The following is a 14970-nucleotide window of genomic DNA, read 5'->3' as shown; positions in this document are numbered from 1 at the left end:
TTTGCTTCCAGAGGATCTTTCCTGCTTTTTAACGATTCAGACACGCTGGAGCCTGCCTTTTGTCCCGTGGCAGCGTCCTTCAGAGTGCCGAGCCAGACGCCTGGGCAAACTGCCTTTTTGGGAAACCCCACAAGATGTGCACGCATCTTCTTGGGGATCTAGGACACTGTAAAGTACCCTGAGACTGCGGCTGGAAAATCTCATTCCCGGGAGGAGTGGTGCAGCACTGGGACAGGGGGAGCAGCAGGGCCTCAAGGCTCAGCCAGACCAAGTCATGGCCACCCAGGCCTCTAGCTGGATGGCCTCCACTACCAGCACTGCTGGGGACCTGTGGCTGCAGTCCTGGGCACTTTATAACAGCTAATTCCCCACAAATGCCATTTATATCAATGCACCTACTAATCCCGTGTCTTACTTCACGCCATGTCAATTTGCCCTATACATCCAGTGACAGCCGCTAGAGCTGCTCCAAGTCTGCAATCAGCCCAGGAGAGCTGCCTTCCAGTGTTGTGGTATCAAGTTTTAACACTGCTGCCAAATCTTTCCCCTACCTCACCTTTGAGTCACTTTAAAGCCCCATGGATTTGTCCTTTAATAATTTTTTACCAAATCTCTCACGAAGTGTCAGCCCCGAGCTCCTCCTTACCTCTGTCATCTGGTCTCCACCAGCAGTCACAAGCCAAGTGTGGAAAGGGCCCCAGGTTTACCAGAGGTGGCCAGTGCATCTGAATGCTTCTCCAGTCCCATACTTCCCTGACCTGGTGGTCAGATGACCTTCATCTGAAAATGCCCCCAGCTGCCATGAGATGGTACTTGGCCTCTTTTTGGCTGGTACTGAAATTCTACATCCCGTGGCATTTGGAGGAAGATCTGCAGTTAGATCTGAAATACTGCTCATGGCTAGGGCAAATGAAGGATACAAATGGGGGCCGTGCCACACACTGGATTCAGTGCATGTCTCATTGAGGTGAGCAGGATTATGGCCCAAGTCACTGGCATCATCCCAGCTGCTGGCAGGAGAGAAAAAGGCACTTAGAACCACCCAATTCACCCAGATGCCTCAGTTGCTTCAGGCTGAAGAAGCCTGACAGGTACAAGATCAGACAAACCTGGATGCCAATTTCTATGCCACCTGTTTACCAAATACCTTTCTCCAGGGTGTGCAAGCTGGGAGCAGCTCAGGAAGCAATCCACTGGCACCACCGAGCTTCCTTACAAGCCCACATTGGTTTTGCACTCGGAGATACAAATGATCCACTTTTTTTAATACCATCTGGCTGTTGTCAGATGTAGCTTTGTGGGCACCAGAACCTCATCCAAGGTGTCTTGGTCCCCTTAGAATGCACTCAGCCTGTCTCCATCAGGCAAGATGCCTTCTCAGCACACTTGTTTTCAGTGCATCAGTGGTAGTTCTCAGTGGTTTGCCATGACATGCTGCATGTAATGTACAGTGTAGTACATTTCACGAGACACCAAGTTTCACTAACCCAGATTACACCATGGCCCTCAAGGAAGTGGCTAGGCATGCATGAAGAATGTCCACTCAGGTCACAAGCTCCTCTTGTCCTAGCCAAGCTCTAAGTTCACAGAGCAGGGCAATTCTCCTGTTTAAGAATTCCAGTCCAATCTGAAAACATCAGCAAAGAACAAAAAAACACAAAAGAAAGCTTTCAGGCTTTATGAAGGTTTAAAGTGATGTTTTTTTCATTGCATGATTTTTCTTCACTTTTCTTGTCTAACACAGTCAGCACATGAGAATCCAGGCTCTCAAAGGTTTGCCTGATGCACAGCTGTGAGGACAAAGGAGGAGTATGGTGAGACAAAAGATCTTTGCAACAAAAGTCATCCCAAATGGGGGAAGAGGAGTCCGGGATTGGAAAACCTAGAGATAGGAATTCATTTTGAGATAGCAAAGAGGATTCTCATGTTTCTCTGATGAAACAAGAGTTCCTCAAAATGACCTGGAGTGAACACACTGGGAGATGAAAACAGGTAAACTTGAACTTTGTCAACTTAACAAAAAACAGCTGAGATGGAATAAACAGAACAGAGGCGGTTTGAAAGCGCTCATTGTTCACAGCCTTGGGAAAATAAGAGACCTGCTTTGTTTGTTCGTTTTAGTGATTACAGTGTCATCTCTTTTCTCTAGTTATCAATGATCATTTTCCATTTTATAAAATTCACAATGATCCACAAGACATGTCTAACAAAGCTGCATTCCCTTTTTCTGGCTGTAAAGTTATCCTGGGTGCGGTCCTAAGAACTACACATTCCATATCCACATTCCAAGGGATGATCAGCTGGGCTTCTGCAGATACATCCTGCATGGTTTTGGCATTTAAAGTGAAACTGGAGTTCCAGTGAATTCCCTGGCTGTGCCCCTTTCTCCCTGCAACTAAAGCTTTTACATGCCTTATTTTATCTACATATAAAAACAGTTGTCAGTGAAAACTTCTGAAAGTGTCCCCCTCCTTATCCTTCTTCCATCCAGACCAACTGCAAATCCTACTATTTAAACCAGACTTTCTAGACATTGTTGTTGCTTTCATCTAGATTCTCTGTGATTAATCCATGTCTTTCCTGGAGGGCAGTGCCCAGAACAGCATGCAGTGTTCTAGTGGAGGCCTTTCTAATAGCTGTCAGAATGGAACATAACTCCACCACCTGCCTGATTCAGACATGGGCTGTGGAAGCAGCCCTGGTGAAGTGCCATGCATTCGTGAAAGCAGAGAAACCGTTCACAACCACCCTGCAACACCGACCACTGAAAAAGTAAAGTTAAGAACCACACAGTATTCTGTGTGCATTAACAGCTTCCACAGAGCAGGCGTGTCTAGTACCTCCTAGGGACAGCAGACTAACTGTTCATTATGTTATTTCATGGCTTGGAAACTTAAAAGTGTTCAATACTCTGTATGCCCCACATGCTCTGCACATTTTGTGAAGCAGAGCATGAGATGTCTCAAAGAGCACTAGCAGGTCAATCAGCAAATAAATGTATGACAGGATCTTATGTGGAGTAGGAGAGTAACACTAAAAGCAGGCATAAAATCATAGTTCTGCACAAGGAGACAGCAGACCTGTACTGTAATGGACTAGTAGTGGAGCTACTGAAAGCAGGGGTGGTACTGTATCCTGGGAATGAAGATGGAGGGACATATCAGTGCAGCCCCCCTGAATACAGGGTATGAACAGAATGCAGCATCGTGTCAGTAACTTTGGGTTGGGTGTATGCTTCATGCGTGCACAAAACAATTCACCACATGGACAGTGGTGCCTGTGGGTTTGCTGATTAGTTAGCACTCTGTTTTACCAACATACAAAGCAGCCTCTATTGTGGTGATGCGATACCTTTATTGCATTTTTATATAAGTTTTCTGTATCCCAGTGGTTCATCCCTACCTTCCCCGCTCCTATTCCCACTTGGTTTACCCCAGACCCAAGCCGCTCCCCCGGTGCTCCCTACATGGTTGTTCTCCTCCCTTTGTTCTAGCTCTTTCCCTATCAATCACCCAAACCCTCCTGTTGTTCTCGAAGGTTCAGTGTCCATCATCTGAAACCTCCCAATTTATCCTAATATGGTCCCCATCAATCCCCCGAGACCCTACCCCTCTAGATACCGCCCCCTTTGGAAATCCCCTAAACCTCGATGCCCCATTGGGGCATGTGATCCCTTTCCCTCCTCCCCTTGGGGCTATTGGCCCAAGGAAATGTCTATTCTCGTCCATATCCCTCCCTCAGAGATTTCTATTGCTCTCCAGTTAAGCCATCCCCATTGTAACACCTCCCTTTATAAGAAGTTCCCTGGAGCTGCTCGAGGCTTGTCTCCTGTGAGTTGCCTCCAATGAAGTTGGGTTATCCCGTGTGGCAAACCTCCTTGCTACTTTTTATCCTCTCCCTTGTCCGGACTGCTGACAGCCACTGTGCCTGGAGCTTCAGCTCCCCTGGGCAGAGCTGAACTCCTGAGGAGCAGCTTTAAAGCCAAGAGCCTCTGGCTGCTCCCCACTCCTGTCGCACACTGCAGGGGCTGGCCTGGGCAGTGCTCAGTGGCGGTCATTGCGACACTCTCTGAACTCCGGTACTGTGCAAATGCGTGGGACTGTAGGAATGTGTCCTTGCTTCTGACCTGGGTTTTTTAGCCACCAACAACCAAGGAGAGGGTGAGGCATTATTTCAGAAGGGGCAGAAAAGGTTGAAAAACATCTTGAGTCTCTTGAACATCTGCTAGGCTCTTTCCTCTAATACTACAAGTAAAGAGTCTCAAATGCTGCCTCATCAGTACACGGGTGCAAGTAAACTTCTGGAAAAGAGCAGATCCCTAAGCTTTAAAGGATGCAAATACAGCACAGGTATTTCTCATGAAACCAAACTTCAGAATAGTCCCAGCAAAACTCTCTATTGCCATGAAAATGGCTTGTAGCCATCAGCCTGCATGATTGTGAAAGTGAGATATGGTCTTAGACACACAGGAAAACTCTCTTCATGAGCTCAGGGTAGTGCTTGTCTCATTCTACTGTCCTACATCATTCACAGTTTCAGGCTCAGAACCCATCCTACACAGGGAAACTTTGCAAGGAAGTGTATCTTACAGTAGTTCATCACCACATGGATTCCTTCACTTGCATTCTTCACCTTCTCTGCCATGGCAGCTGAAGAAGTTGATTAATATGGAAAACTATTACTATCTTTATTGTTAATACTACCTCTCTCTAAAGTACACTTAAGAGTCTCGGCCTCAGCACTCCTAAATATGGAGAGGACCGTGTTAAGTAGCAATTTGCATTACAATATAGCAGTTTGCTAGTTTATCACTGCCCACTCTAATCATGAGGGCTCTGCTATACCCAGTGAAACGCACCACACTTCCAAGAGGACTCCTTGCTGCTTAGCTCAGACCTTCTCCAGAACACCACCAAAATTAGACTGAGTGCAAATCTAAGTCCTAGAGGCTGAAACAGCTCGTTTGGTCAGAATATTTGTATGCACTTTCTCTCTTCCCACCCTACAGTTACACATGAACAGCACCTTTCAGTCTTGTTTTCCTTTCTGTCCAGTCTCCTGTACTCCTGCCAACAGCATTATAGTAGAATTTCTTAGCTTGGCTTGTGTATTACTAGAAATACTACACAGCCTTGCACAGCAGAAGAAAATCCCGTTGCTGGCATTCGTCATGTAAAGCTTTAATATTATGTTTAACAGTCTAGAGGGACTATGGCAAGCAAATTCAAATTGAGAGAGCAGACTATGAAATATAATCATGTCTACACCTCCTCTAAATATTTCTAATGCCAAAAATAAAGTAGGTTCTAAAGTAGGCCAAAAATACTGCATTCAGAGAACTATAAGCACCCATCCGCATGCTTATAGCACACTGCTTTCTCCTGTCTCCAGGGAGCAGAAGTCCTCTGAAGTTTCTCAGAAGCATACATGAAAACAAGCTATGAAAAAGAGGGAAAGGAATGCTTTGAATTCAGCAGCTGGTCAGGGGGGTGGGGTGAGGAGGGGAGTGGAGAATTCAGGGAAGTGGTATCCCTGCTAAAGAACAGCAAACAGAGCAGTAAGCACACAAAGTGCAGACCCTTCTGTGAATGATCAGCCCTGCAAATGCAGTATTCCAAGCAAGGCACTATTCAAAGCTTACCAAGTTAAGGAAGAGGGAAGAACTTGACAACTATGCACATCTCTGACAAAAAAAGTCAGCAATAAAAAACACTTGTTAAAGGAAGGAGTACCCTGTAATGGCTCTGAGTAATAGTGATGAGATAAAAAGCCCTCCAAAATTAGGTAATGATCACAAGAACGAAATTGAACAGTTTTATTGATAAATAACTTTTAAAATAATTTAACTCAAATATTCTAGCATTACAATCGTAAACAACGTGAAAATTTTCAGAAAGTCAACAGTACTCAAACTTGTTAAACAAACACAAATTTTTCAATTTTATCCCCATTATATCTTCAAGGCCATGTAGTAGTTATATTTCTCTTCAAAGCCTGTTACTTATTTTATTGCTAAGCTGCTACATTTCAGAAGTGATGATTAATCACCCTTTGAAAATTCCACAAGACTTTGAGACACAAAATCATGAATCCATGTATCAATATGTGGAAGAGATGTGTCCACGAGAAAAGTCACTATTTTTCGATCCCAAGAGTTAGTGCTGTCATTAACTGCCTGTATCTGTGCCACAAAAGGTTTCTTCTCTACAAGATTCCGAAACACTATTGATGCCTCTTCTGACCACGGCTGGCTTTTCACTCCTAGGACAAATGTAAAGCAAAACAGAAGGTCATTTATAGACTAGACCAATCTAAGTTTATAAAGAAGTGGTGTGAGTTTAAATACTTGAGAAAACAGATTTTAAAGTGCTAATGAATGCAACTTAAATGTAGAAGAGAAACACAAGCTCACTCATCTCCCACACAAACAAGCTTAATTATTACACAGACTAGGACATTTATTTTTTCTTGAAGTCTAAAGATATGGATATGTTTGCAGAAGTGAAAGGCAATAGCACTGACTCACTGAGCCATTCAGAGAATATTAGCTGCCTTGCATGACCAGTGTTATCAGGAAGTACTACAAAAAAAGAAACTAAAGATCCTTTCAAAACAAACTTCAAAACAAACAAGCCTGAGGATGCTGAAATTACTTGTCCTGGGGGCCTTGCTTTAAGATTGAGTTTTCTTCATCTCAAAGCAGCATCAGTTACTGGAACACCTGCCAAACCTTCAAGCCCCAAACTAGACATACAGAGGGCAGAAACAAAAAGAAATTATGCCTAAATGCCTCACAACTGCTCTTACTTTTTTCAGAGCAGCATCCCACAAAGTCAAGTCTGCTGGAACCCAAATGGGTTTTTGAATATGGCTGTAATCCACCTAGAAATAAGTGGCTCCTCCAGACTTGGGATTCAATTCCCCAGACCATGCTGGTGTACAGCATCTAGACACAGGGGTTTGAATATCATGCAGGAGTACCCAAAAGCCACTTTATGGATAGAAGAAGCCGAACAGCAAAATGACAGTACTTTGCTTCTACTATTAGCAGCAGCTTGCCACAGATAGGGCAACACAGGAACACAGCTGCCTGCAGATTACAGAAGGAATTAAAAACCAACAGTTAGTCAACACTTAAGAAAGGGTAATTAATGCTAGGAAAGGCTATTGTGGAAGCAAATGGGATTTTACAAGGAAACAGATCAGAGACTAAGAGGCATGAGACATGAAAACAGAGAGAAAAAAGTGGAAGAATAGCAGGACAATAGTTACTGATCTTCCAGGCTCAGCTGGCCTGCTTTGACAATACAAGCGTCTCAGAGGCAACTTAACTAGCTACTTGGGAGACTCAGTGAAGCAGGAAAAGTGCATGACTTGCAGGCTTGCTGAGAGTGATCCTGTACTGCTCCAGAAGACAACCACAGCTAGAAATCAGCCACATTACAGCACTGCACTCAGAGGACCCCAGCCTGTCGGCAGCACATCCATCCATCACCCATCACCAGTTTAAAGCAATCCCCAAGGTCACACTGAGGCTATGCAGGAAAGCAGATCCACAGAAGGCACAGAGCACTAACTCTGTAGCCTGTCACTTCCAACAAGCATATTCTGTGACTGAAATCTAGACCAGTGCTGACCAAACAGCATCAGAAAGCAGCAGCTGAGACACGTACATCTGAATGCAACGCAGAAATGAAGGAAAAATTCTGAAAGGAAAGAAAAGATAGCAAGGAGAGTTCAAGTTTTATTTTTTTAATTCTCTCAGATGTATGCACACTCTCTATGCCCCATGTTCTCAAGGAAATTATCTTACATAAGCTTATTGAAAGCCCCATTCCCTTGTGGAGTTTTTTGTTTGTTTGAGAAAACCAACATATTTCAGGCAACTCTGGATACCAAATATGCACTGTAAATTACAGTAGGGTCAAGATAGATATGAAAAAATTCTGTAGAAATTCAGCATCTAGGTTCCTAACTTTATGTAAACTATGATAATCAGAACATTAGGTTCTTATCAACAGATACATCGTAACTTTCACACTTGGTAATTGGTTATGTTAAAGGATCCAAAAACCATTTAGTTTTTATTTCCCTGTGTCTTTTGCACAGTAGATAAAACACATACTAAATGATAAATTTTATGACAATGAAAAGTAGCTGCTGGGAAAGTTTAAGCAGTCTTCATTCTCAAAGATTGTAACTTAAAGTGCTGCATTAAATTAAACAAAAAAATTAAACAAATAATTAAACAGAATCATCACCACCTATGCCAAGAATAAAAGCAGGGCTACTTTGATGACATAAACATGTAGAAAATACCCAATTACATAACATTTGACTTTGTTCAGTTCACATTTCTGTTCATCTTGTATGCCCACTGATGTAAGACTTTAACAAAAACAATTGCAAATGCTTGATACCTACCTGCAAGCTGAGCTGTGATAGCTTGGAAAGGCAGTCTTCTAAATGTATCCAGGAGTGGCTGTACTTTCTGTATGCTAACAAACTCATGTTTGCCATAGTCCAGCTCATACACTGACAAAAACCCATTTCTAAGAATTCCTTTTATTATGACCCTGTACCACCTAAAAGGGGGGAGAACAAGAACAGATAATTTGAATTCGTATTCTTACACTGTCAACACACCAGAAAAATAATGCACAACCAAAAGATCTTAACCAACATGTCTCAGGCTTCCCAGATCTGGATTTTGCTGAATAAAAGTAAACTATCCCAGCTACAATCTGGAAGCATGAAGAGACTGCAACCTCATTTACTCCCTTAATCTCTGAGATATCATTGGACATCTGCTATGTTGTTAACAATGCGGACTAAGCAAAGCTAGGCTTTCCTAGCTTAGCAGAGTTAAGCTTGCTTTCAAAGATTTTGTTTTAAGTAATTTAAGCATCTACTTACTCATCTCCAATTTTAGCTGCATACAGCTTGTTTTTTTCAATGTCCACAGGCTTCTCTTCTGCCCTGCTGTAGTACAAGATCATTTCTTCCATTAGGGTGTACAGATTGTTTAGCTCGTTCCAAGGCTGGACGATGAAGTGACCAGGATGGCAGGCCACCGAGACATAGATATCCATGAGGTCACCAGGCTTTGGCAAGGGTAGAGGAGGAGGCAGATCAGTGGTGGACACTGCACTGCCGGGCTCTCTGGCTGAATCAGGGAAACTCTTCTCCAGCTTCCCACTAGATAACTGTAGAGTTGAAACAGCATCACTTATAGCTTTTGTGGAGCTAGTCCCACTGGGTGTCACACTCAAGAAAACATCTTTCTGATGTTTCCACAAGTCTGCATTTTTGATCTGTTTGTTGATGCTACGATCCATGTCTGGGAAATTCTCTGGAGCAAACAAGTAAATGTGAGCAATTCCCTTTGAAGCATCCTGTTTAATCACCTTGGAACACAAAAACCAGTTTAACATCCAGTTAGTAACTATTAAAGGCACATCTGATGTTGTACAGAAGACTAAAGCAGCAACAGTTCACTGCATTTATGCACAGAAACATTTTCAATGTTCTCCCAAAGACATTAATGAAGTTGTGGGTAATAAGCCGTTCACAGCAGATAAAAAGATAAAAAGCACCTGCAGCTATTCTACTAGTTTAAAGCAAATACAAAACTTGAATTGTTCCATCCAACATGTTCAATCTCAGTACTGTGCGTACAATTTCTAGTTTTCAGAAGAACAGTAGTCCACAAACACCTAAACAACTATTAAATAATAACACCTAATCCTTTAAAGTATCTTCCTGTCACTATGGAAAATGAGGCCTACTAAATTAGATGAAAAAAAAAGATGAAAAATGTTTCCAGGTTTCTATCATGTGTAATTTTCAAGCATTGACATAAAAATATTTCCTATTTAACATCAGATATGCTAACATTAGTAATAGTAAAGCGCTTAAATTTTAATTTGACAAAGTATGCAACATTCCGTTAGTGATTCTTCTGTTGATGTTCCTAGCGAGGAATAAAAACTTTCTGCAATTAAAGCATACATACATCTGCTGTCTGTTTTTTAATACAGCAAAAATTAGCACCCAACTCAAACTGTCTTGGAAGAGGGTGTCTAGAAAAACCAGGTACTACAGGTGTAAGTCTCAGACTTCAGGTCTGGACTACAGCAAGCAAAAAGGTTAAGAAAAGCTACAAAACACTTTCTCAAAGTGTCTGCTGACAGTATCTGGAATCGAAATGTTAAGAGGAAATTATCTTTGTTTAGTATGTAGTTAGTAACAGATTTCCTTTAGGAGAGTATTTTCAGTTAGTTAAACTGGCTAGGATACATTGCAAATGGAAATAATTTTATCTCAAAGATAAGAGAAATTTTAAGTATACAAAGCATATACTAAAACAAACTCGATTAGAAAAAGCAAACAAAAAATAAAACTGCTTTCAAAGACTAGAAGGAGAAGCAGCTTTGCTCACAAGAGGCATAAAAGCAATTCAAGATTAACTCAAAAGTTGCATATTTTTATGTGCTGGAAAATGAACAACGGTGTTTCTTTCTTATCAATGGCAAAATAACTCTAGCTGCATATTTGGACTTGGACAGCAAAATGTGAAAAACTGCTGTGAAAGTTGCTAAATTCACAGCAGAGGGGGAAAGAGAAAATTCTAACAGGCTTAAGCAAGTAAGTTTTATGACAAATTTCCTAAGAAAAAAACTTTGTATAGAATTTTTGTCCCATAGCTGGTTACAAACTTTTACACTTCTATAACAAAAATCAGTTTGATGAGTTGTTGAGCTCTTAAAGTTGTTCTTCCAATACTCTTTTCACATGCCTATATGATTTCAGGCATTTAGGCATTTTGAGTATTTACCTTCATGCTAAATTCAGGACAATTTGTTACAGCATCTCTCAGCCACAGTACAGCATCTGGAGTCCACATGCCAGTGTTAGGAGGCAGATCTGCCAGACAGCATTTTGAAGCCTAAGAACAGAATTAAGTGTACAAGGTATAATTTAGTAATACGAAAGCTGGTCCATAAGTTCCAATTCAGAGAATAATGCTGACAGAGTCAATAATGTATGACAAACAGAAAGAGCAAAATGCAAATCCAGTACCACGACACATACACAACATCCACCAACTCACAGGACTACACTGTGATTTATTTTCGGCAAAGATGCACAATGAAATACACTGCAATATTGAATGCTATGAAACAAAACAATTTCATTACATAAACCTTGAAGCAGCAGCACTAAAAACACTGCCAAGAGATCAAATACAGGTTAACTTTAACATGTCTTCATACCTGAGGAGGTATTGCAATTACTTCTCTCAGGAACTGTGGTGGGATTTCTTTGAGCTCTGATACTTTTACAGTTGCAACTGTTCCAATATCCATAAACTTCACATCAAGTGCCCGTCTAGTGTGAATGATTTTTATCTGAAAGAAGAAAGCAAGAGCATAATTTTGAGGTTAAAAGCCCAATAGAGACACACACAAATTATAAAATATTTAATGGAACTTAAACATTCAGATTGAGTTGAAAAAAAGAAGAGACATTTCTATGTGGGCAAACTGTAGCTGCTTTTTGAATACTCCTTACCTCTACACGTGCCCATTTTCCTTTGGAAGGAAACAAGCAGATTTTGCCACAGAAAGGTACCAATACATTGAACTCAGATGTTTGCTGCAAAAACAAAAACAGGAGTCAAAAAGCAAAAAGCTACTACTATCTGGCACTCAACTAAACATTTCAAAACCAACACATGGCATAAACAGTACTGAGAAGCAAAAGCTCTGTTTCAAATAAAAAGTATCTTTCCAACTTTAGAAGCACTTCTTATCACACTGCTTTAAGCTTCCCCAATTGGTAAATCTTTTAATTCCAAGATCTGTATCTTACAGGGAAATTGAGAATACAAAGTGCCAGAGTTAAAAAGACACATTTGGAAACAGACTAGGAAATCACCAACAATTACTTGACTCGAAAAGCAAGAGCAGTTCAGAGCTATGACAGACAAGTGAAGAAGCTCCTAGCTTATATTCTAGAACATATAGTTTCTTGAGATATGTAGCAAACCAAATTTACTGCTGAGTCAAATGAAAGTCTCATGGGGGTGACAGTCACCATGATAATCCTAAATAACATAACAAGACAACAGCTACACAATAAAAAGCATGGAGAAACTTCATTTGAAGAACAGTCAACACCTTACTTGGTTAAAATTCTCAGACAAAATGAATTTACCCTCCTGTGGTGATGCAATACCTTTATTGCATTTTTATATAAGTTTTCTGTATCCCAATGGTTCATCCCTACCTTCCCCACTCCTATTCCCAGCTGGTTTTCCCCAGACCCAAGCCGCTCCCCCGGTGCTCCCTACATGGTTGTTCTCCTCCCCTTGTTCTAGCTCTTTCCCTATCAATCATCCAAACCCTCCTGTTGTTCCCGAAGGTTCAGTGTCCATCATCTGAAACCTCCCAATTTATCCTAATATGGTCCCCATCAATCCCCCGAGACCCTACCCCTCTAGATACCGCCCCCTTTGGAAATCCCCTAAACCTCGATGCCCCATTGGGGCATGTGATCCCTTTCCCTCCTCCCCTTGGGGCTATTGGCCCAGGGAAATGTCTATTCTCGTCCATATCCCTCCCTCAGAGATTTCTATTGCTCTCCAGTTAAGCCATCCCCATTGTAACACCTCCCTTTATAAGAGGTTCCCTGGAGCTGCTCGAGGCTTGTCTCCTGGGAGTTGCCTCCAATAAAGTTGGGTTATCCCGTGTGGCAAACCTCCTTGCTACTTTTTATCCTCTCCCTTGTCCGGACTGCTGACAGCCACTGTGCCTGGAGATTCAGCTCCCCTGGGCAGAGCTGAACTCCTGAGGAGCAGCTTTAAAGCCAAGAGCCTCCGGCTGCTCCCCACTCCTGTCGCACACTGCAGGGGCTGGCCTGGGCAGTGCTCAGTGGCGGTCATTGCGACACCCTCCAGATAAGCTGCAAAGCCTGATATTAAAAGAATCTGAAGAACAGTCTCTTTCCTTGATAGCAGTAAGAAACTAATAAGTACTGTCTCCAACAAATACCAACTCTTGAAATGCCTACATGGCTGCCTTCCTTTGCATTGCTAAATATTTTACCGTTTATATACTTACTTTCAGTGTTTAGCTTGCTTGAAATTGAATTCTGATGAATTAAATATGTTCAGTATAAAATATTTCCAGATGGTCTGAGAACAGGTCTAAAGCTCAACTTCTATACCTAAAACACTTTGACAGAGTAGTTGCACAAGCAGCAGTTCTAACAGGACCTCCAAGGATCTGCATTGCATGATTTGATTGTGTCAGGCACAGCTGAATTAAAAAATTGATTCTCTTCATTCTTACAAATTAGATTCTCTTAGGATTTCTTCTCTTTGGCCTAAATTCTCTTGAGTCTAATAAGGATTGTTGCATCTCTAAATGGCTGGTGGAATGTCAAACTTCTCTGCCACATGCTTATTTTAAAGCAACTTAAGACTTTTCAAAATGTCTCCTATAGATCACTTGGATGTTGATACTAGCCACCACATTCAAAAGCTAAAGATGCAAGGACAAGATATGCAGAATCAGATGTATCAGATCAAAGCCACTGAATCTCCAAAAAAGCCATGTGAAGAAGAACAGACCTTGATTACACTGCTTTTATTGCCACTTTATACAGATGTAGCTGTTTATGTACCTCAAGTTCATAATGTAAAATTTCCAGAAAAAAAAAAAAGGCAGTATCTCCACAGGCTTTATACCAATCTCATGCAGTTATTATGGGAAGCTTCCCATTGAGAGCCATATTGTTACTATTCTAACTATTCAAGGAATAGTTAGGAATTCGACCATATAAGTACGTAGGTATTGAAGCCTTAGAGAATGCTTGTGAAAAATAAAGCATCAAAAGACACTTTTCACACTGAAAGATGCACCCCCAAAGCCCCAAACCAGAAATAGAATTTTTAGCCTTTTTGAATAGTCTATGGCTACCACAGAAACTTGAACTTACATGTAAGGAAAATTATTGGTACTCTTTGGAGAAATGCTTCATGACTTCACCACAGAACTTACCTTGTAAAGAAAGTAGTCTTCTAGTTTCTGCAGTATTTCAGAAAGTCTAGACAAGCCTTTGGATGGCACTTGGCAGTACAGGCTCCCATCAGAGAAAACACTGGTTACTCTGACATTGGTATACAGTGCATCTACCTGCAACAGTAAGAGTTTGACAAGAAAGGGGAAAAAAAAACCACACAAAACTTAGCAAATTCTGAGTACTGTTTTTTGTCCATCTAAGACCTCAGCAGTCTATGATTTTTAAAGATTAAGGGGGAAACAAGACAATAGTACCTGTAGGTGCAGTTCAAGGGACTTGTCATACAATGCCTTCAGACAAGTAGCATTGATGTTGATATCATCTTCTCCAGAAGTGTCATAGAGAACAAGAAGAGGAATATCACTCTTTTCCAGTATTTCCACAGCAAATATCTTGAAGCATGTCTGTGATTCCACAGCCTTTACTAGGACAGGATCATCACAGAAGGCTTCCAGTCCTGTAAGACACACCATACCTTTTTGTGTACAGAAGCTGTACTGCACCCCTACTACTTGCAATCTACTTAATTTCTACCTTTTTATCAAAGAAAGCCATCTTTGGGGGCAGGGCAGAATAGAAAAGAAAAAGACCTCTTCAAAAACAGTCAAAAATTGAATGCATCCAAGTATTAAAAAAACAACCAAACAAAAAAAAGCCAAGCTCATTCACAGCAATTTCACATATTTAAAATTTAGTATTTTTAAAAAGTTAAAAAGGCCTACTAGTTTTAGAATGGTAAATAAATTCCAGAAGAGTCTAGGAAGTCTGCAAGTATGCAAGTACTGAAAGGGGAAGGATCACTTCAAAATAATTAAATTGGCTCATATTTAGAAATATTGCCTCATCTGGCCACAACAGATGTACCTCATTTATGGAAAAAGA

At 41.3% G+C, this 14970-nt stretch overlaps 1 protein-coding gene across 3 annotated transcripts in view; it reads right to left on the bottom strand.

Moving 5' to 3' along the window:
* Positions 1-5801: 5801 nt before the first annotated feature.
* TDRD7 (tudor domain containing 7) overlaps positions 5802-14970 on the bottom strand; it is a 55303-nt gene continuing 46134 nt past the window's right edge. For all 3 annotated transcript variants that reach the window (XM_069000979.1, XM_069000980.1, XM_069000981.1), the window contains exons 10-17: positions 14343-14545; positions 14067-14201; positions 11575-11658; positions 11277-11411; positions 10838-10948; positions 8917-9407; positions 8425-8585; positions 5802-6261 (exon numbers count right to left, since the gene is read on the bottom strand). In XM_069000979.1, the coding sequence (XP_068857080.1) occupies positions 6041-6261; positions 8425-8585; positions 8917-9407; positions 10838-10948; positions 11277-11411; positions 11575-11658; positions 14067-14201; positions 14343-14545 (1541 nt within the window). In that variant the 3' untranslated portion in view covers positions 5802-6040. The remainder of the gene's footprint in view (positions 6262-8424; positions 8586-8916; positions 9408-10837; positions 10949-11276; positions 11412-11574; positions 11659-14066; positions 14202-14342; positions 14546-14970) is intronic.

Source organism: Aphelocoma coerulescens (assembly GCF_041296385.1).
Source record: "Aphelocoma coerulescens isolate FSJ_1873_10779 chromosome Z unlocalized genomic scaffold, UR_Acoe_1.0 ChrZ, whole genome shotgun sequence".
In the NCBI taxonomy this organism is placed as follows: domain Eukaryota; kingdom Metazoa; phylum Chordata; class Aves; order Passeriformes; family Corvidae; genus Aphelocoma; species Aphelocoma coerulescens.
The sequence above is the reverse complement of the archived record's forward strand: the minus strand, read 5'-3'. Positions and strand labels throughout refer to the sequence as shown.